Source organism: Pseudopipra pipra, chromosome 10 (assembly GCF_036250125.1).
Source record: "Pseudopipra pipra isolate bDixPip1 chromosome 10, bDixPip1.hap1, whole genome shotgun sequence".
NCBI classification, from domain to species: domain Eukaryota; kingdom Metazoa; phylum Chordata; class Aves; order Passeriformes; family Pipridae; genus Pseudopipra; species Pseudopipra pipra.
The window spans coordinates 7,632,559-7,654,115 of NC_087558.1; the positions used below are offsets into that span (position 1 = coordinate 7,632,559).

Genomic DNA, 21,557 nt, shown 5'->3' on the forward strand with positions numbered 1-21,557 from the left:
AATGTTGCTGGGATGTTTCACACTGGTCCAATTCAGTGGAACCCCCCCTGTCTGTGAAGGCAAGTGTATTACATTCTTTAAATATATCAAATGTTCTCTAGGAGTAATGTTAAAAAAAAAACCAACCAACTAAAGTGGAAGAGAGGTTTTATAACAGTGTTTATTGTCTAGGTAAGTTTAAGTATGAACTTTTGGTTTTGAGCACTGTTGTTGGGATTTGCTCTACAAGCAGCCTGAAGGCAGTGGTTGCGTTACTGAAGGAGGAGGTAACACTGTCCCCAGTGAGATCTGCAAAGGTGGGTGTCAGATCCACACTAAGGAGCAAATACCTGTCAGCCCACACAATAACAATTGTACTTCTGCTGCAAGTGTTCCAGGTAACTCCATGGATATAGGTCAGTTGCAAAAATTAAGGAATCTCAACTAGATGACTTACAACTTCTTTTTGCCTTTAAAAATACCAGAGGTGCTGCCTCTGCTGGGTGGCTGTGAGCCAACAGCTGCTGCTTCCTCAGGAGTGGGGAGAGGCAAGGTCAGCTCAACGACTTTGAGGGATGAAGCCTGACTAGAGAGTGAACTTGTTCTTCTGAAGGATCTGAAAGACAAAAATTTACTGATCAAGATACAGAAATTCCTTTATCTAAAACAGAGCTGCCAAGGGTGGCTCACAAAGCAGCCACCCAGCAGCTGTGTTCATTCCAGCTGAGATCCCCGCAAAGATCTCACTAGTGGCTTCAGTAACCTCTGGGAATGTTAGACCATAACTGGTCAGTGTGGCACAGGCACTGTGTGAGCATACCTTGGACAGGGGAAGAAGATATCAGTAAAAGCATATATATTTTCTCTATTTAATCAGGAAGGGGAGTTCACACTACCAAGTGTAAAATGTGGCTCAAAGTTGTGCTTTTATATTGTAAGAACACTTTTTAAATAGAGCAGGGTTAGGAAATGTAAATGCAATTATTCTGTAATTACAGTTTTATTTTAAACTGATGGATGCTGAAGTAAACTTCATCATGTGCTAGAAAAATCTGGTAAACTTAAAGGACAGTGTAAGAAGAAAGTTTTTATAGAGTCCTCAGAAAGTAGAGACAATTGAGAAGACCTTTGGGAGTGAAAAATTCTGTCAGTTAGGAACCGATTTTGCTGGTTTAAACTTTATCTGAAAAAAAATCAAACCAACCCAACTTACCTGGTAGTATGTCGTGTGGATTGAGAACTATGGCTACCATCAGCAGAAGCAGTAGGAAGCTCTAAATTGGACTAGAAAATTTGGAAAGAAAAAACAAGTTGAAGTGGTGGTTGTATAATAGGACTGGGATATCAGGAGGGTTTATAGTGCTGGGTATTTGCAGAGCTGTGGAAAAGGGATGAACATTTTCCTGTTTTACTGTAAGTATATTGTTGAATTTAGGAGTTGCCCTTAAAGAAGCTCAGCAGCAGGCTGGAGCTCTCACTCAAGATTTTGGTGGCAGTTAACTGGAAAGCTCACCTGGTTAAAGTACATTTGAAAGGTTGCAGTTAAACCAGGATTTGTTTCTAGAACATCAGCTATCACTTGGTTGACGGTTCTGTTGAAGCTTTTCAATTCACGAAGATCAATGTCTCTCTCTTCCTCTGTTTTTGTTCCATTTTGCCTCAGAGACCGAATTTCTCTGGATAGTCTGGAACACTTAACACAAATATTTTTAAAGCATTGTTCTTATGAAAATACAACACTGTTTCAGAACCCTGCTAAGTTAAAACCAGAGTTTAACCTGCACTACTATCACTACGAAGGTAGAAGTTGTCAGTAACATACAAACCTGTTTTATAACCCTTTCTAGTTTTGTCTTCTGTTCTTCGATGTCCTTGTTCAACTGCAGAATAAGATCTTGTTTTTCCTCCTTTTGCTCTTGGAAGAGGGCTTTCTGCTTCTCTGCTACACCAAGGTATTGTTCCATGCTCTGCAAATTCATTTGAATGGCAGTGTTAGTTTATAAAGCAGTTTTGGTATCCCTTCGCTTTTTGTATTTCTTTGTGAAAGGGTTTGTTGTCATTACTACTTGTTTCTAGATGTGCCTCAAGCAATTAGTGCTATCGATAACTCAAAACTTTGTTTAGTGGACACAGACCTGGATAAAGTGACTACCAGGTAATTTACATATCTTAAAAAATTACTTTAAAGGTACTGTTAGTGAAGTTGCAGGTATGTGTTTTCAGATTTGCTTCTGAGCAGTGTCTACAAATTATTTACTTGGCACGCCACCAATTTACTAGTGCAAGCTATCCTAAGAAACCCCAACATAGTTTCCTGTGAAAAGAGATGGATACCTTTGACTGGAATGAATAAAATCAGCTCCATAAGGGCAGCTCTGTTTTTGTGTTTGTTTTTTTTTTAAATAAATAAATAAAAAGGCAGGAAAGGGTGTGCTGTAACACCTCATTATATCCCAGGGTTTACTCCCTGATGAATATCTGTGTCCCTTTACCTTAAGAAATAACACATCTGAAAGAAGAGATATGTCCTGCTTTGGTAGAATAAGCAATAGGAACGTTTGTTGACTCAGGGCTTAGAACAGTTGTGCATGTGGCAGTGTTCCTCGATTTCCTCTGCCTAATAAAGTTCTAACTAAATGTCACACATCAGAATTAAGTGTTGCTCTTTCTTAAGGTCCAAGTGGCTTTTCGATAACCAGGGGAACCAAGAATGAGTCCTTGCTGTGGAGCCTGAACACAAGTTCTCCTTTCCCTGTGTTTAGTGCTCAGCCTGCTACATTATGAGTCAGCTAAATTAATTCTGTTTAAACTGAAGCACCCTCAGTGCTAATAAAACTGAATTTGTTCCAGAAAAATCCTGGGACATAAATGCCAGAGGACATAGGATGTGTGTGTTGATGCAATAGTGGCATGTGCTGCACACTAAAGCACAGCTGATTTAGTGGCTGCCAGAACAGCATCTGTCAGTGCATTCTGGACTCTGAAACTTCTAGCTGTAGGTGCGACTTAAAACCTCAAGTTTTGTTGTGATTCAAGAAAATTCAAGTAAGCACTCAAATATAAAAGACCAGACAAAAATTTGTGCCACAATTTCCTAATCTTCATCTAGGATGGCTTGCATGGGTTTAGCCACGTGCTGCAGTCTTGTCTGTTTGACTAGAAGTTTTATTTTACCTGGAGATTTTCCTGAAGTTCCATAATCTGTCTTCTTTTGCATTTGTATGTTTCATCAGCAACCCTTTTCTCCTCCTCTAGTTTCAGTCTTTCCTCACGTTCCTCACCTGTGATCCCAAACAATGAGACAGCATTTTTGCTGTGTATACAACTGTATTTTCACTTGAAAATAAGTTGGACCATAAAGGAGCTGCATCACAGAGTATTACTATATTGGTATTGATGGTATTCCAGCAACTTCAAGATTTGTGGGTTTTTTAAATACTCTCCTACTAATTCCAGATTACTTTGAAAAAGTAACTAGCTTCATGAGGGAAAATGATTTAAAAGCTACTGGTTCCAGAGCCAGTAGAGGGCACAAAAGTTAAACTTAATTCTAGATAATACTTATTATTTATGTAATTTCTCATAGTGATGGTTTTTAGACACTAAACAAAAAGTTCCACTGTGAGAGAGAGCAAGGTTACGAAGTCTGAGTGGCAGTGCAGTTATCCACTAGGCCCCTGTACTCCAATGGACACCACTTCCTCCCAGTGATGATCCCCCAGGAATCATCTTTATGCTTTGCCTTTCCCGTCTGTTCCTACTTACGACTATTCACAAAGTGTATACAGGCTTAGAGATTTTCACACAAATCTGAAAGAACAACATAAATCTTAGTTAATTACACCTGACTACACTTTCTTCTGTGCTTGTTCTGCTGAGCTATTCACAGCAGCATGGGAATTACACTCCCTTTTGCTACTCTCAGTTTAGTCTCTCTCTGATTCATTCTTTTGTGCCGTGGAATTTCCCCACTACATACCCGAGCTGTGTGATCATCACCAACCCCCACAGCAAACAGCAATTCCTATTTTACATACTTGTCTCAGTGACTTCCTTGAAAGAGTTTCGGAAGTTGCTGTTGCATCTATTAAGAACACGCAAAGTGTTTTCCAGAGCTACGATTTCTTTCTCAGCTTTGCAGATCTTTGCTTCCAAATCATCACCTTCTTGTTGAAGTGCTTGCTTTTCTTGTGCAGCCTGAAAGCAAAACAGGTATTTTAGGTGCCTGCACATTTACTGAAAGTATTAGGATCATTATAGAGAAAAAAATACCAGCCAGGGGTTTAAGTCACTTGAATTGAGATTTGAGTGACTGAGGGACTTGGAGGACTAGTTATTTACAGTACTGGAAGTTCTTTGAGGTATTTAATCCATGTGCATTTCATGATGGATATCTGCCTCTCCAGCTAAGCCCTCCAAGTCCTGACCAACAGCATCCACAGTGTAGGGAGCAATGTCCATCCCCTGCACTGCTGACTTGAACTGCAGCACATGTTTCACATCTTCACCCACAAAATACAAGAGTTGAGATTGTACATTATATAAAACCACAGAGAGACTGCTAGAAGTCATCCAGTTTAGGAATTACTTGTAACTTTTCATTTACCTGACCAGCGAGATTTAAGAAACAGCCAACAGGTGAAATATTTTCTATGCCCTCAGAAAATATGACACTGAGAAAAATCTCTGTAGGTGTGGAGGGTGTTTTATACACCCACAGTGACCACATGGGTTCTGCTGAGGGTCTTCTGCTGTTTTGGATCTCACAGTAGCAGAAATACTATCATTAAGAAATTTAACACTTAAGAATATGAAAAATATGAACTTCAGAGCCAAGTTCACAGCTGGAAGCATTTTGTCTTAACAAGATATCAGAGAATTTGTGGAGATCAAAAATAATAGATTCCTGTTCCAGAACCAGGGTATTGCATTATGGATAAAGACTGATTTTTTTTTTTTTTCAGTTAAAAGCTGAAGTATGCATGAATGATTGGTAAGTGAAAGGGGAAAGCTGACATTCTTCAAGGTGCAAACACCATGTGATAAATACCTAGAAATAACTGACAAGTAGAATTTAAGATCTTGTGAGACTGTGATAAACTAGTTTTCAGTTCATAGCATTGCCACTTGGCAAGTAATTCTTGTGTCTTTGTAAGTTAGCGAGCACTAAAGTGAAATGTTCAAACTGCTCAAAATTAAGGCTCCACAGAGATTCGTGTGAAATGGCTGTATCATTTAAATAACCAGCAATGTGAAATAACATAAAACAATTAGACTCAAAGTAAGCAGTAAGCAAAGAGATTGCCTTAGTTACTTGAATAGAGCCCAGGGAAATCTATAGCTTAGAGACTTGAATTAAAGTGAAATACGTTAAGAAAATACCTTAATCACATAGTAGGCTTGACTTTTCTGCTCCTCTCCTTCAGGGGGCATCATGGCAAGAGTAAAAATTTCATATCTGCGTCTCAGTTTGTCAATTTTACTTAGGCATTCTTGAAATTCAGCACTGATTTGTTTTGGGAGAAAAGAAATGGATTGAGAAAGTGTCTGGTAGTGTTTTGTGGGCAGTTCTTGCTGTGGCAGTTTAAATTCCTGGTGTTATTCCAGCAGCCTGTAGCAGGAGGCAGGCAGAGCAGCAGTTGTGCTGCTACTGGTCTTGGTTGCTTTCTGTGTTCTCCCAGCCACAGACATCCATTGTTCTGGTTACCTACACTGAGTCAAATCTATTTTGACATTCCAGATCACTGCATCCTGGGAAGCTGTGCCACAGTCCTTCCCAAAATTTACAGATTTGGCGTTTCAGTCCTACGGCTGCCCCTGCTGATGGTATCTTAACATTGCCACTGCTGGATGAGCACAAGCAACAGCAGAGAACAACCCCAAATCAAATTACATGAAAGTATCAATTAGCTGGGTAATTACCAAAGGAAGAAAGGCACAGTCTGCACTCTTGGTGAGCAGTTAAGCCTCAGCCACTCTAAATCACTCTAATTTCCCATTGTGTGGGGTGTGGTTAGCAGGGCAGTTCAGCTGCTGGAATGTTCATTTTTGGCTGGATATTTCACTGGGATTTCAGGGCTAAAGCTTTCCCAGATACTTTGCACTGGTTATTACAGGAGGGAAAAGTTATTTTATAAGAGGGTACATATGTAATTCGGAAGATTTATGATGTTATACATTATGTTTCCACATAATGGAAAGCTCATTAGTTAAAAAGAAGAAAAAACCCCAACCAACCAAAACATATCACAAACCTAATCACCAAGGGGCTAAAGCTGCAGCTAGATGTCAGAGAAGGGATCTCTTGCTGGCCTCTCCTGTCTTAGTATATAGCTTTGAGCAAGATTTATTTCTTCTTCAATTTCTCTATGGGTGAAACTGGGTAAAATGTTTCTCTTTTCACTAAGTCCCCATATAAAATATACTCAAAGCTACAGGTTTAATTTATATAAGTACAGTTACCTTCTGCGTTGCCTTTCCTGCTCCACGAGTCTTATCTGGGAATCCAGCATTGCCTTATGGATCTTAATTTCCTCAGCTCTTTCTGCTATGGCTTTATTTAACTCCAGTCTTTGTTTTTCCATTGATAGAACTTTCTCTGTCTTATTACACAGAGTATCTTTAAGGCGCTTCAGTTCTAGTTTTAGGAGGTTATTGTCGACCATCATGTCCTAATAAATGCCAAAAAGGTACCAAAATTATGATTATTTATAATTTAATAAATCAATATTTATTCATTATTTTACCTTTAATATATATATAACTGTAAGACTCATTTTGCTCTGCATTTCAAAATGTTGCCATTTTCTTATTTGCCAACAGTTTACATGGTGAGTGTGACAGGGGTAGATTGTTTCCTGATTGGTTTTATACAAATTCATCAGGCTTGGAATTCACTCTGAGTTTTGGGTTGTTAGACTTTTCCATCTACAACTTCTTCAGTTTAGGTGGTTTGAAACAAGTTAGGAAACCTTACAAGGAATTTTCTGAAGCAGTCAATATCTTTCTTGAACCATTAAAACCATCTGGGAATATGTTCCAGATCCTGTAGGTCTGCAAGTCATGTTACATGAGCAAACTTTTTATACACCAAAGCTTATGAAAAGCAGCAAGTGGTGAACTTCCTTAGCGTGCAAACACTTGGAATCATTTTCTTCAAATCTCTTATGGATCACAAACTCTGTACCAATTTTTATCTGAGTTGTTTTAGGCCATCAGCTTCTTTCTTTTGTTGCCCTGAATTTCATCCCCAAAGAAAAGTCCCATGTTAGGGAAAGAGTTTTCATTGAGGAGCAAGTGCACCAGTAAAGCTGACAGCAAAACTCTTCTCTGCTACTCAAACCATCTTGTTCTGCTGTGTTAGTGCTTCCTTGAGGAACTAAAGCTTATTGCAGGAAAAAAAGTGCAATAATTAGAGGAGTGGGAACCATATTTTTTGTTTATTAACATGAGGAGAAGGACTTCCATTTTGTTTCTAACTCCTTATTTTGGAATATGGATTGATCCAAACCATCTGCTAGAAAAAAACCCTCACAATTTAATAACAAAACTGTGCCAAACTTGTTAGTAGGCATCACAGATTGAGAAAAAACACTCAGTGCTAGGTAGAGACATCCTTGAACAGTAAAGGCCTTTTCTATTTTAAAAGTAATTGCTTCTCAGAAAAAAAGTAACCATCCACTGATACTGTGGTATAACTAATGTGGGATTAAATTGATACCTCCTCAAAGTTTATGCTGTATAGAGAGGAGAAGCAACACTTTGTCTAGTAAGATAATAGTGCTGAAGCTGAAAGTTTGGTAAGTTAGACAAACTACAAAAAGGATTTTTATGGATATAATGATATAGCACCATGGGAGGCAGACAACAGCCCAAACAAACAGATGTGTCCTGTATTAGTAAAGTTGTGGAATAATACTGTACCTGCTTAAGGGCCTTAGCTTTTTTTAAATCCTGAATTGATCTCTCATTGTAAAGATTTAGTTCATCTATCTTCACCACCAAAGCACTTGTTTCTTCTCCTGTCTTATGAATTGTTCTCCTCACGAACTGGACATCATTCTGTGAATGTAAATTGCAACAAAAGCTACCAGTTAATTTTAAATGAGATAATTTTAAGTCCTGGAACCAGGAACCATCGTCATCATGTGTCCATATGCTGCTCTGCAAACTGCAAGGCATGTCCTCAGGCAGAGTGCTGTTGCAATACTAATGTCATTGCTTGTTTTATTTGGAGTCTAGTAGTTGTTATTTATACAATATAAATTGTTTGGCCAATAAGGCAATTCTAATATAATCATATATTTTGTTCTAGATAAAAAAATCTCCTGGCATGTCTGACCATGACTTTGATATCTGTAGTTTGTTTTCATAAAACCATCTGTCTTCGATATGTAAAATTCCTGGAGGGGGGTTTCAAGGTTTGATTGTGCTCACTGCTCAATTTCCCATCTCTTCAAAACTCAGGTGTGGGCACTACTTGCCCAACATTAACTGGAGATCCATGCAATGACAAGATTTAAAGGGCTCTCCTATAAGTAGTTTCTTCCCCTCATTAAGTCAAATTCTTTCTCAGCTATCACTTTGAGAAACCAGTTGTTATGTTTTATTAAAAAACCTGACTTTTTACTTTCTCTGGCTTCTCTTTGAAAAGAGTTTTCTAAATTTGTTAAAATATAACTGATTAATACTCAAAGACAATACTTATACAAAGAAATTATAAACCGGCTACAGAATAACTGGTTGGTTTTTCTCTACAAGAAAGGTAAGTGCATTTTTAAAGAATTAAGGATGATCACTGCATAGGAAAACCAGAGGACAAGCATGTATATGCAAAATTCTCACATGGGAATAAAACCAGCAAAACAGTATTTCTGAATTATGGATCAGGATGGGGTCAACTGTCCCCTCAGTTCAGTAATGTGACTTTGGACAACTTTAAATGCAACTGTACTTATGAATTTATGAAAAATATAAAAGTAACAGCTTCACAAATAGCATTCTCCTATTTCTGCAAGGTCCTAACAATAAACTCAGACATTTGCAAGCAGTTGGTAAGACCTTGATGAAAGCTAAGCTTGTCTTTCCAACATTGCAATGCTGGTCTTCATGCTCAGGTGTCTCAGTTGGGCAGTAATAACCTATTTTTCTGGGTATAGGGAATATATGAAGTTTTCCACATGGGTTACATAAAGTTCAGATGCCTTTTAATCTGTTATTGATAAGACCCAATCTCCTTAATTCCCTGAGGTTTCTAGATGTTGCACAGTCAGCCTGATGTGCTAAAGAAGTCACCTGAAGTTTCCTGTACTGTGCCTGTAGAACATCATAGGCATTTTTCTTTTCTTCTAGGGTTTTCTTAAGTTCAGCAACTTTTGCTTCCAAAATTTCTTTTTCATCGGAATTAACCTCCCCTTCTAACCGTGACAGCCGTCTCTGTATTCGCTGAATAAAAAAATCCTGTTAAAATAAATTTTAAGAGAATTAATAGTATGAGATAAGCAATAAACTTGGATCTAAACGTTGGCTTTAGGACAATCACCCAATTAAACTATTGTTTTTATAATCATTTCTGGCTTATAGACCTCATTAGCAAAGTATCTTAGATGACTGATGAGCAGTGATGGTTCAGGGGTAATCTTCTAGAAGAGTAACAAAGCACACTCAGCACAGGCTGCTGTAGGGAGGCTTACAGGGGAGTTGCCATCTTGCTGTTACCAGTGGATACTGATATAAAAGAGCAAATTTTCAAAGTGGTGCATAGGAAATATGCACATAATCCAATTAGTAAATAACAGGATTTTGGCATGTACCTCTTGTATTGCTTAAAAAATACACCCTGAGGTGTCTGTGGTTCAGAGGGATCAAAGTAAAGAATGGATTTTAGAAATTAGTGGGAAAAGCAGCAAATGCAAAAAAATAATGAAATACACAAGTGCAAAATGTAGGTGATACTTTAGCAAGTTTCAGTAATTTCAATTTTATCTGTACATCTAGAGACAGAAATAAATGCAGACTTTATAATAAATTGTACTGCATGGCATTTCCTAAATGGAAAGATGTTATAGATTACAGAATTTAAGCAACTCCCTATCAGTAGACTCAAGAAACAGTCATAGTATGAAAGTACATTAACATTTTACCTGGTTATATATTAATTCCTGTTGTTTAAACAGTTCTGCATCAAGTCTGTGCAGTCGACACTGGAGATTTCTAAGTGATTTTTGAGCTCCCCCAATTTCTGATAGAGCAACCTTCTCCTTATCCTTCTGCACTTTTAACTCCTGATTCTTCTTGAAAAGTAGTTCCTTTAACTGTCTCATTTCATTTTCTTTTTCCTGGTAACAAATTGATTGTTAAGCGGAAAGAAGTAATTAATCACATCAGAAGTAATTTTTGGGAAATTACTTGCTTTTATTAGTCATATATAGGAAAATTAAAATTTTTAATACTGTATCCATTAATATGAACATAGAATTTCATAGGTCTTCAAAATGGTTGGCAAGAAGAGTATTTGACTTGAAGTAATATTTTTTATTTATTTTTTAAATCTAATCCTACCGTATTATTATATGACTTTTTTCCCATTTATGAGAATGCTACTCTTTCAGCCTTTCAGAAATTTAAATTCCTGTCATCTTTTTAAAAAAACCTCCTCATTGCCTCCAGCATATGTGAATATTTGGAGAAATTATTACGAAGGTTTTCAATGGTTTATTAAAACTTGTAACTCTCTGTGTGTACATGTGTATTTATATAAGCTGGAACAATTCTGTTTGAAAAATTACACATTTCAAAATCCCTTCCTTATTCTCAGAGGTAAATTGCCATTAACACCTAAATCAGTGCAGGAAATGAGGTTTTAGTAGGGTCTGTTACAGGAAGACAATGCTGAACGTTTCAGGTAACCTGAAATGTACTGAAAACCAACAAAATTGAGATTATTTTCTTTTTATAAGCCTAACAAGGAAGACAATTTTATTCTTTTCCTCCCTCTTTCCTCAACTCAAATAACCAAAGACTATCCAAAGCTCAAGCCAGTTTCCTGTAAGGTACATCCTAAAATGAGTGATATGACTTCCCATTCCTGTTCCAAAGGACTCATTTACATTTAGCTCAAGTCTGGTACAGAATTTGAAGATGTACATTTAAATTAATATGCAAAACACCTGAGATCAGACTTTTCTATGTTGATTAATAATTCGTTTATTCTTGATTTAATATGTATACAACCCTCTTGCTGGCTTAAATAATGGTGAAAGATAACTCAGCTCCTTCTTTAAGAGTTCACAGTCACAGTCCACATTCTACCAAACAGAATTTTTTTTGTTGTTGAACTTGCTGCAATTCCAAATCCAAAACTTAGGACATAAAAGGCAACTGTAAATTTGATATGAAATTGTTATGGACTGTAGCACATGTCAGTGGTCTTTGGATCATGCCTGAACAAAGGAATTTAATTTTGGAAGCAAACTGGTTTCTAAGCATGTCGCCAGTGCTGAGCTGTATTTCTGAAGCTAATGGCAATGATGAATTCATCCACTGTCATTGGATCCTGCTTTGACCTTCACTTTGTGGTTTTTTGTGCATACCTAAATTAATTTGTTTAACAGAATTGTTTCTCTCTCTTTAAGTGAGGTTGTTAATAGAGATAAAATATTCATTAAGCTGCAGTGTGCAACAGTGTTTTGCCAAAAATTGAAGAGGGAGAAGTATCCCAGAACTAGAGCGCAAAATGGGGACATTTCATCCACATTGTTCCTGTAAATATCTCTTCACAGTAAATTAACAGATGCAGCAAATAGTCCTGTGTGTCTAATGGTGATGGAAGGCATGCTTCTGACTAATACATTGCAGACATTGTTCAAGAACAGTTCATCCTAGCTAAAATATTCGCCTGGAGCTGTGGAGCTGCCAGGCTCAATGTCATTTTGGGTTATCCACCACAGACACAAGTAAAGAAACCCTGCTAAGGGTTTAGCCACCCTGAAAACAGTCTTAAGGGGAAGCAAATAAGGTTTTAATGAAATGTTATACCATAACTTGTTTTCAAATTATCTGAAGAGCCAAAACAGCAAGGCCTGTAAATTAAGAAACTCTATAACGGAAAGACATCCTGTCTCTAGTTTCTGAAAGTGTATTTAAAATGTACAGTTAATGCCTGTGGAGTTAAAAAGTTTGAAAAATAACATTCAATCTACTGCAAGGCATTATTTCACATACATGCTACATAAAACACAAAATAGGGGGAAAGAAAAAAGTGTGCAATTGTGTGCACAGATACAGCTTTGTTGTCACACCTGCTGTCACATTAATTTAACCTGGTCATTCTACAGTAATGAAAGCTTCAGCTTATCCAGTGCTCAATTGTCCAGCAAAATACTAAAAATATTTCTCTCATGTTCAGTCAGAAGCTAAATAGTGAAAATACTTTAGGAGAATTAGTAGCACAATGACAAAACAGCATAAGCATTTCCTGAAATGCAGGGAAGTTCAGATGATTGTATTACAACATTGCATTTATTCAAATGCCCTTTGCAGCTCATCAGATGCTAAAGAATTAGATTATTTTATTCCTAGAATTAATTGGCAACATAATAAGTGGGGTTTGAATTTAAAAGGAAGTACTACTAGACATGTTAAAAAGTCACCTTACAGCTTGCACATGTCGCTTCCCAGATCAAAATCTTTATACACAGTGGAATCTAAAGCAAGCCAGTAATTATTTAATAGGCCACAACAAGTCAGATGTTATAGAGTGTCATGTAGTAGAATTAAAATAATGAAGAGCAGACTAGGCCAGCCAAATCTGATTAAAAGATTTCTAAATCTTTTTTAATCTGTTCAGCAAAATCACAGCTCTTTGCAGGTTTATAAGTTTTGGTGGTGTTCTACTAGAGCTAAGAAGTTTTCAGTGGCAATGCTACTTAAAAGTCATCCTGACAAGATTCTCACTCTTTCACGTTATTGATGAGTATCATCCTATGTTAATATACTCCTCTAAATTACTAGGATCTCTTATTTTCCTCCAGTTTTCTCAGCACAGATGCTGACATATCTACGTGCAGATTACTTCAGCATTTGATGAAAGAGCTACATGTCATATTAATACTTTCATTTCATTTTAATAGAGATTATTTTAAAATAATAGAGTTGCAAATTCAAGTGAATCCTCATTTATGGAAACCATGAACAACATTTTACCTCAACAGCTTTTTCTTCTGCTTTCAGTATTTCTTCCATCCTTAAAGCTTTCTCTTCTGAACTGAGTGTCTCCTCAGTCACAAGCTTCAGTTTATCAGAAAGATTTATATTTCCTTCAATTATAAAGTTTAATCTAAACAAAATGACATGATTTAACAAGTTAAATGTTTGTTGCCTATACAATTGCCAAAAGCAAGCAGCTAACCTGACTGAGCAGTTGCTGTATGAAGTGGGCTAAACTTCAGTCTATGATATCCAAATCCAAAGGATTTTTTCACACCCTTTAAAAACAAGGATTACTTTGAGTATTCCCTAAATTGCCCAGTTCAGAAACTATGCAGGACATAAAGGACCCAGAAAGTTGGAGGCTTTAATCATCAACATTATTTAAGGTTCTTCGCTACCTCAAGGATTTGATTGTATTACTAATCCTTACAAATGATATTTCTTACCTGGCTTGTTTCTTCTGAATTTCTTTCTTCAGATTGGTTACTTGTATTCTCAAAGACTCTAGATCAGAAGCAGTTCTGTCCACAGTGGATTTCAAAGCTTCCAGCTAATAAATTACAAAATAGAGCAATCGAGCTATTATTTACTTTGGTACGTGTCCGAATATCTAAAATTGTAAGGGACTTATTTATTGGTAAGTATGCCATTAATCTTTAACAGTGCTTTCCAAATGAGAAGTAAGGCACTGTAAATTGACAAAGCTAGTAAACTAATTTACATAGTCTGAATATTGAGAGAAAATGCTTAATAATTACAGCTACAGAATGGATCATGAAGATGCTGTGGCTCCAATGTTTGCCCAACAGCATCTGTACAAGTGCAACCATGGTTTTATAGTGCACAGCTGACTTTGATGAGGTTCTTCATGAAACATGGATGCCCTTATATATCTAATAAATATTTCTACATTAAACTTTGTTGGGTACATAAAATTACTTTGATTAAGATAAGGGACCACTGTGACAAAAATGCACAGATATTTAATTTGGTAAAAAATACATGACAGTCATTAAACACAATAGGAATACTTTACAATCAGTAGCTTACTCTTCAAAGTATCACTTAACAGCATAAGTGTAATTGTCTTCACTTTCACAGATGAAGAAACCTGATCAAGGACATGTATAGCAGGTTTCTTAGAGCCAAAAAGTTGTTGGCTGAACTATCTCTTTCTTTCCTTGTTTCTCACATGCATGGCACAGATGTTCTAATAATGGGAGACTGTTCTATTATCCCATTATGGAGCATTAATTGTGAAAAACTTCAAGTAAGAATCTCACAGTTTGAGATGAAAACATACCAATTCTAGGAACCCTCCAGTTAGCATGAATTATGGGGTAATCTAATAGCCTACCCCTTGTTTGAGCTACCTACAGTTTAATTAGGAAATCAATCTATGAACCACCTGCTACAGAAAAGCTATCCAAAGTTAAGGCAATAGCAGATGCAAGGGTTTTAAAAATCACCAAGCTTGCTGAGTAGCCCAGTGTTACCATTTTCTTGTTGAGAGAAAATTTACTCGGGTAATACAAGTGTATCCCTTCTCAACAGAGCCATGAAACCTGAATTACCTCTTAGAAATACTTCTACAGGTGTGTAAGTCATTAAGCAGTGCAGCTCATTCCCAGCTTTAAGTGTAGAGTAAGCATGGACAATGTCAAGCATGGCTTGTTCACAGGGCAGCCCTGTCCTACTGCCTCTTGATTAGAAAGCCATTTAGTTTTTCCTCAGGAATTTTAACCTCATTACAAGGCCCATCAACATACACTTCTGAGAGCACAGGACAGGAATTGTTTGGAATCTGGAGGAGATTTCTCATCTTTATACAGTCTATGTGTGCTAAAGGCAGGACACACCTCCTGAGGCATCTAATAGTGCTAGACCATTTAAGAGAAAATTCATCCATCTTACACCAACACAACAGAGAATACCAGCTAATCTTTTCACCACTCTCAATAAAAGGATTTAAGGATTCAGATCCCAATAATCAGGAGTAGGCTGAGAAGAGCAACATTTTGTTGAATTATTAAGAGTCTAGCATAAAACCAGGGAAAAGGAAATGCTACTCCTGTATTTCCTCCATCTGGACCACAGTTAGAGTTTCAGTCTGTTTTTCTGAGCTGTTTGGTCATCCTCACCTCATCCTGCAGACGAACCCTGTTGGCTTCCTGAGTTTGATACTCAATTCGGAGGCGGTTGGCTTTCCGTTCAGCAGAAGAGATTTTCTTTTCATATTCCATATTATTAAGAGTTTCATTTACCAAAAAGGCAGTCTTCTCTTTCAGCACAATTTCTTTCTTTCTGATCTCCTGTTTTATCTCTGCAATTAGCTATCAGGATAAAAGTATTTTATATTTGTTTGCATTAGTTAAGATATGTTAGATTAATTAAAGATACAACCAGAAGACCAATTGCTATTATAACTATTATTTGCATGAGACAGCCCAGTTATCATCCTTAAAATTACTTTATTCCACAGCTCCTTCACAACACCAAATACTACAATTGTTTTGGATTGAAAACTTCCAAAATATTCCAATAATTTCAAAAAAAAGTGACACTATAAACTCATATGAAAATAATTTTTGATTGAGTGAATAGGGGGAAAAAAAGCTAAACAAACATTCAGATAGACTTGCAACAAATGAAATGCAAGAGGAAAATTATTAACAGTAATAAGGCTTTCTTTACCTGACAGATTTATAGCTATTCAGTGAAAACTGTGTATTTTGAAAGGTTAAGTAAAAGATTAGCTACTGGGAAAATTATACTGTAGTTCTGATGTTTAAAAAGAAAAAAACCAAACCAAGCAAAATCCAGATATGGATCAGTTCCAGCAGTTTTACCAAAGCACAATGATCAATCTGTTGATCTCTTTTTTGCATCTGTTGTATTGCATTCTCCCACTGCCTGATGACTTCTTGCCTTTCTTGATGAACTCGGCGACAATCTTCAGCTGCTCTGTCAAGCTCCATCTGTTTAAAAGAAAGTACCCCCATGATTCCTGGTGTTAAAAATGTCACATGTAACCAGGGATCTCCAAGAACCTTAAGCACAAACCTGAGCTGTTAAGGTCTCTGTAAGCTCATTATCAAGAGCTCTGCGCTTCTGATTTGCCTGTATGGTCAACTTTTCTACTTGAAAGGTTAATGCCTGAAAATGAAAGGATATGAAAATATCATGTATTTGAAAACAAATAGATCACATCTTATAGATTCTTAAAGCCCTGCTGCAATTAGGGATTGAATTACTGAGGCATCAATTTTATTCTGCTTTAAGAACAAAAAGCTGACAGTTTAGCCTCCCAGATTTTCAGTCATACAATAGGCCATAATCATGTCAGCCCTTGGGACCAGACTGCAACAAGGGCCAAGTAACCCCCCAACTGTGTGTAAATGCATATGTGGTGTCCTACTTCACTCTTCCTACTATGCTGTGTGACTGCTACTGTAAATGATAGCAGTGAGACTGTTTGTGTAAACTAAGTTTTTGGGTTAAGTACTTAATGAGTAAAAATCAAATTTCTCCTCACTGTATTTAAAGGCTAAAAAGAATAATAACCCAGGTTACTTATCTCTATATTAATAATATACTTGAGAACTAACCCTGAGAAAGTATGAACTTGTGACTGGAATCTCTGTTTATACAGATATATATGTTTATATCTTTCATTATTCCAGGTAGCTTTACTGAAGTAGCTGTACTTTGTTTTCAGCCATATTGACAGATTTGGTTCTAAAAGGGAAACCTACACTATTCATCCACACTTGGAGGGGATTTTTGATCCAACTCCTCTGAGTTCAGTGGCACTGTTTTCCAGATTTTATTATCTATTTGTGCACCCTCTCAGAAAAATTTAAATTTTACCCAGACAAACAAGCAAATTAATGTCTTAAACCATGCCTTTCATTGCTGTAAAAGCTGTTCTCTCTGATCTTTAAAATGAACCTCATATGGAATTGCACTGTTGTGCTAAATGGAAACCAGTTTAAAAGCACTGTTGTACAAAATCTTGTTTCCATCCTGTCTGACTCAGTAATATAACAAGGTCTTCAAATGCCCAAATGGTTTTCCATTTAGTTTCCATTTCTACTTACTCCTAGTTTCCCTTCATCCTGCTGTGCATACTTCTGGATTGCAAGAGCATCATTATCTGTACGATTTAATTCCTTTAGCCAGCTCTCCAGGACTTCCTCATCACAGTTCATCTGTTCTTTTAAGTCTTCCAACTTCTGAATTGTTTTACTGATAGTATTCTTATGAAATAAGAGAAAATTAAAGGGTCAATACAAAATGTCTAATATTCATTGAATAGTAATTGAAGCAATCAGTTCAGGCTACTGTAACAAATTTACACATATCTTGTCCATAGAATAGCTAGGTTTTTTATTAGTTGTGTGTTATACTTGAGGAATGCTGTTGGATGTCCTGCTCTCAAAGAAGAAACAAGACAGTAAGTTGTCACAAATTTGAAATGTAAATAATTTTAAAAATAATTTAAATAAATTTTAAATGTGGGATATTTATTCCACATAATAAACTGATCTGAGGCATCAAAAGTTAAAGTTCCTCCCTCAAATGCTAAGACCAAGCTCTTAGATCCTTATCCTGCATGTCAATTTTCAAATGTCCCCACGTGACTGTGAAGAGACTTCCTGACACTAAAATGGGACAATCTGCACCCAGCAGAATAGTGAGAATATCTTCATCCTGCTACCTATTTGGAGAGACCAGAGATTACAAACAGCCTTAATCAGAAGAAATAGAGCAAATTAAAAAAAAAATTTAAATAATTCATAGAAAGAAAAAGAGACATTTCCAATCCCAGAAAACCACTTATAATTGGATAGCATTAGATTACTTTTTACGTGAAACAAATGTTTGATCTTGAAATCATGCCCAGAGTTTATTTTATGTGGAAAAGATTGGCACCAACAATTTAATTTTTAAACCATAAAGAAAATACCTGTGAGAATTAACAAGACAGTGATATGGATGTGTGGCTCTGTATCTGGCATTAGGAACAAAAGTCTTTCAATACCTAATTAATGTTTGCTAAGTCTTGACAAGTCTAAGCAAGGAGATCCTCAGTGTCCTTTTATTTGCCTTCCCAGGGAAAAGCACATCCATGTCATCTACTACAGTTCAGAAGTTTTAATTATAATTAGCCATTCTCGACTTATACTACTGTTTCTGTAAGTGCAAGTGAGGACAAGCTATAAAATTTTGCAATACAGGTGTTCTCTTCCAAAAATTTTAAACCTTACTTCTTGTCTGTTTTTCTTTTCTCCTAAGGAAATCAACTCATTTTGCAGTCGTTTGAGGTCGCTTTTGAGACGTCCACATTCTCTCTCAGCAAGGGCTTTAAAGTGTTGTTCAGTTTCGATTTCATTCTCTCTGGCTCTGTAAAGATACTGCAGAATAATGAATTGCAGCATTTTACAATAAACAAAAGGTATATATCAACAAACAAACTTTTTTCTACATACAATCAAATCCCAAGTCACAGATGGTGTGATTTCACCATGTAAATGTAGGAGTTTTCAGAGAAACTTTATTGTTTGGATTTTAGTATCTCAAATACATGTATTCTTATATTTTTATATATACATATATACACACGTACGCACATTGTATCAAGTATCCACAGATCAACCATTTATAGCCCTAAAAACTCAAAGATTTTTCACCCAAGATTCAGAAATCTTAACCTTTCAACATCAAAATCTTAGAATCTTAGTCTCTTAATCACTAGTGACTTTACATCAGATTCAGCAGGTGCAGCAAAATAAAATAAAATAAAACAAAATAAAAAATTTGTTGTTTTGGGATGAGACAGACCTCCACCAGGCTGGCCTATGGCAGTACCTCTGTATTGTCTAATCTTTCTTTCTTCTAATTCAAACTAAAACTTGAATCTGGCACATGAAAAACCCCCAAACATTAAGACATTATTCAGCTGCAGGGAATAAGAGTTTTTCACCTATAAGATTTTACCTAAAGGGGGTAAAGCTTTGACTCCAGACTCTTTAGAAATCTAAACTACCCATTTTGGCCAATTAACTCAGCGTGTAAGTGAAGACTTACACTTTAACCATGTCACATCATTTTTCAGGTCTGTAAATTAACTCTTCACTAGCATTTCACCACTAATTCTTGACCATTATAAAGAGTATAAATTTGTTCTTCCCATACACTGATGTTTTGTTTTCCTTGATCAATTTTTTCTTAATAATTTCGAAAGCCCCCATTCATGAAGAATTCTAAAGTGTATCCTCCTTGGCTTTCTTCTAGGTACATTCATTTGACCTAGGGTGATCTTCTTAATGACCATCAAATAATATCACTCAGATATACAGTTTAATTTTTGTTTCTTGTGGAAATCCTAGGAGAAAAAGCCTAAAAAAAGATCTCTAACAAAGCTGGCAAAATGTACAGGGATACCAGTCACAGAGAGACACTCAGGTTACAAGTCTGCCTGATAAAGCAGATCAACTTGTGGTGGTGATTTACCTGAGAGAAGCTTAAGTCTTGTCTCACGTTCTTCAAATGAGCCGTCATGGCTTCTATGCGCTCCTTAAAGTTGGTCAGCTCATTCCTCAGGTTCGCTTTTTCCTTTTGCATCTTGTGCAGCTGTTTAAGATTAGAATCGCCAAGTGACTATTTGCAGCTGAGCGCTTATTACCTGCAACTACTTAAGGATAAGTCGTTGCGATTATTAATAAAAAAATGTAAGAAGCACACGCTGCGTTCCTCCAAAGCACTGAAATGAGAGGTTTCAGGGGGAAACCCCGAGCTTTGCTAAGGGACCGCACAGATCCTGCTCCTCCTCCCGGGGGGCTCGGGGGATGCGGGTCCCACGCTCGGAGGCAGGATCTCCCTCCCGGGTGCCCTCTGCAGCTCCGCGGAACTCGTAGGTTTTCCCTCCATCCCTCCCTCCCTGCCCGGCCGCGGGGGGCAGGCGGGCTCCGCTCCCTCCCGGCCGCAGCCCCGCGCTCACTTCGTCCTCCAGCGCCTTGTTCTCGGCGTTGGCCACGGGCACGGCGTAGGCGCTGTCCCAGCCGAGCTCGGCCAGCACCGAGGCCGTGGAGGAGCTGTCCAAGCTCTCCATGGCCGCGAAGGTGCCGCGCAGGGCCGGGGCTGTGGCGGCTCCGGGCGCTTGGCAACGGGCGGCAGCGGGAGGCAACGGCGGCACCGCCCCCGGGCCGGGCCGGGGCACCGGGCGGGGACAGTCCTGGGCTCGGTGCCCGCAGGAACGCGGCTGTCTGCGGGTCACGGGGGCCTGGGGCCGGTTACCGTGTGCGCAGAGGGGGGTGTCAGACCCAGAGCCATTGGCAGCGCTTCAGAGCCCCCCCGGGCTCAGCTGCTCCCTGCCAGCGCCAGCCCGAGCCACGGCTCCGTCGGGTCCGGGGTCACACAGCCCGCCTGCTGCTGGTGGCACCAAATAGTTCTGGGGTCACACAGCAGGACAGCCCACCTGCTGCTGGTGGCACCACATAAGAGGGATCTGGGAAGGTACACAGTGTGTGTCCTGTTTCTGAACTATCGTCACAATTAACGGGTGGGTTCCTGAGCCAGATTGCGTTCAGGTGTCCGTAAACACTCATGCTGTGTCCATATGAACTTGGATGTTACCTTTTGTACCAGTCTGTACTGCTGGGCTGCAAATAATCACGTGTCATTGAGCTCCACCATTCATGGATGGAGACAGGGACACCAGCCTTGGCAGGAATCATAGGATCACAGAATGGTTTAGGTTGGAAGGAACCTTAAAGACCATCTAGTTCCAACCCCCCTTCTACGGGCAGGGAAATCTTCCACTATCCTAGTTTTCTCCAAACCCCATCCAGCCTGGCCTTGGACACTTGCAGAGATGGGGCATCCACAACTTCTCTGGGCAAACTGTGCCATTGCCTCACCATCCTCACAGCAAAGAACTTCCTCCTAATATTCTACTCTGAATCTATTCTCTTTTAGTTTGAAAATATTCCCCCTTGTCCTGTCATTACATGCTCTTGTAAAAAGTCCCTAAAAAGAGGAAGCATAGTCTTGACGGAGAAACCCTCTGTTGGTGACTATTGTCTGGCTGAAGCATCTGAAAAGACATTAAAGGAATTAATCCAAGCATGATTAAAAAGTGCCTGAGCAAAACAGCAATAAGCACTGGCAAATGGTTGGGAGATGGTTTGAAGGAGCAAGGAGTTTGCAGTGATATTTGTTACACAACGAGCCCATGGTATATTAGCAACACTGCCCATAGCAGAAGACACTGATCTTGCATGTGGTATGGGGTATTTTCAGAGAAGAAAAAATTGCTGAAGACAAGTGAAAGTCACTCCTGATAAGGAGGCACCAAAATGGAGACT

General features: G+C 38.1%; 1 protein-coding gene across 1 annotated transcript; it reads right to left on the bottom strand.

The window, feature by feature from the left end:
- Positions 1 to 142: 142 nt before the first annotated feature.
- Positions 143 to 20,352, bottom strand: CCDC39 (coiled-coil domain 39 molecular ruler complex subunit). The gene is made up of 20 exons (XM_064665924.1): positions 20,192 to 20,352; positions 19,705 to 19,824; positions 18,459 to 18,605; positions 17,289 to 17,447; positions 16,252 to 16,344; positions 16,038 to 16,166; positions 15,330 to 15,521; positions 13,635 to 13,738; positions 13,183 to 13,315; positions 10,122 to 10,316; positions 9,274 to 9,438; positions 7,903 to 8,040; positions 6,442 to 6,650; positions 5,362 to 5,485; positions 4,017 to 4,176; positions 3,154 to 3,260; positions 1,806 to 1,946; positions 1,493 to 1,672; positions 1,193 to 1,263; positions 143 to 595 (listed from the first exon to the last, which is right to left on the bottom strand). The coding sequence occupies exons 1-20, from the start codon at positions 20,300 to 20,302 to the stop codon at positions 433 to 435; spliced, it is 2,841 nt and encodes a 946-aa protein (XP_064521994.1). The 5' UTR covers positions 20,303 to 20,352; the 3' UTR covers positions 143 to 432.
- Positions 20,353 to 21,557: the final 1,205 nt, after the last annotated feature.

What these genes read in the sequence shown, in the direction of transcription:
- CCDC39 (XM_064665924.1), bottom strand. Translation starts at nt 20,302, where the DNA reads ATGGAGAGCTTGGACAGCTCCTCCACGGCCTCGGTGCTGGCCGAGCTC. An exon ending in ACAAGGCGCTGGAGGACGAA is followed by an intron (nt 19,825 to 20,191) that starts GTGAGCGCGGGG and finishes AATCTTAAACAG; the next exon opens with CTGCACAAGATGCAAAAGGA. An exon ending in TAGAAAGGGTTATAAAACAG is followed by an intron (nt 1,673 to 1,805) that starts GTTTGTATGTTA and finishes ATTTGTGTTAAG; the next exon opens with TGTTCCAGACTATCCAGAGA.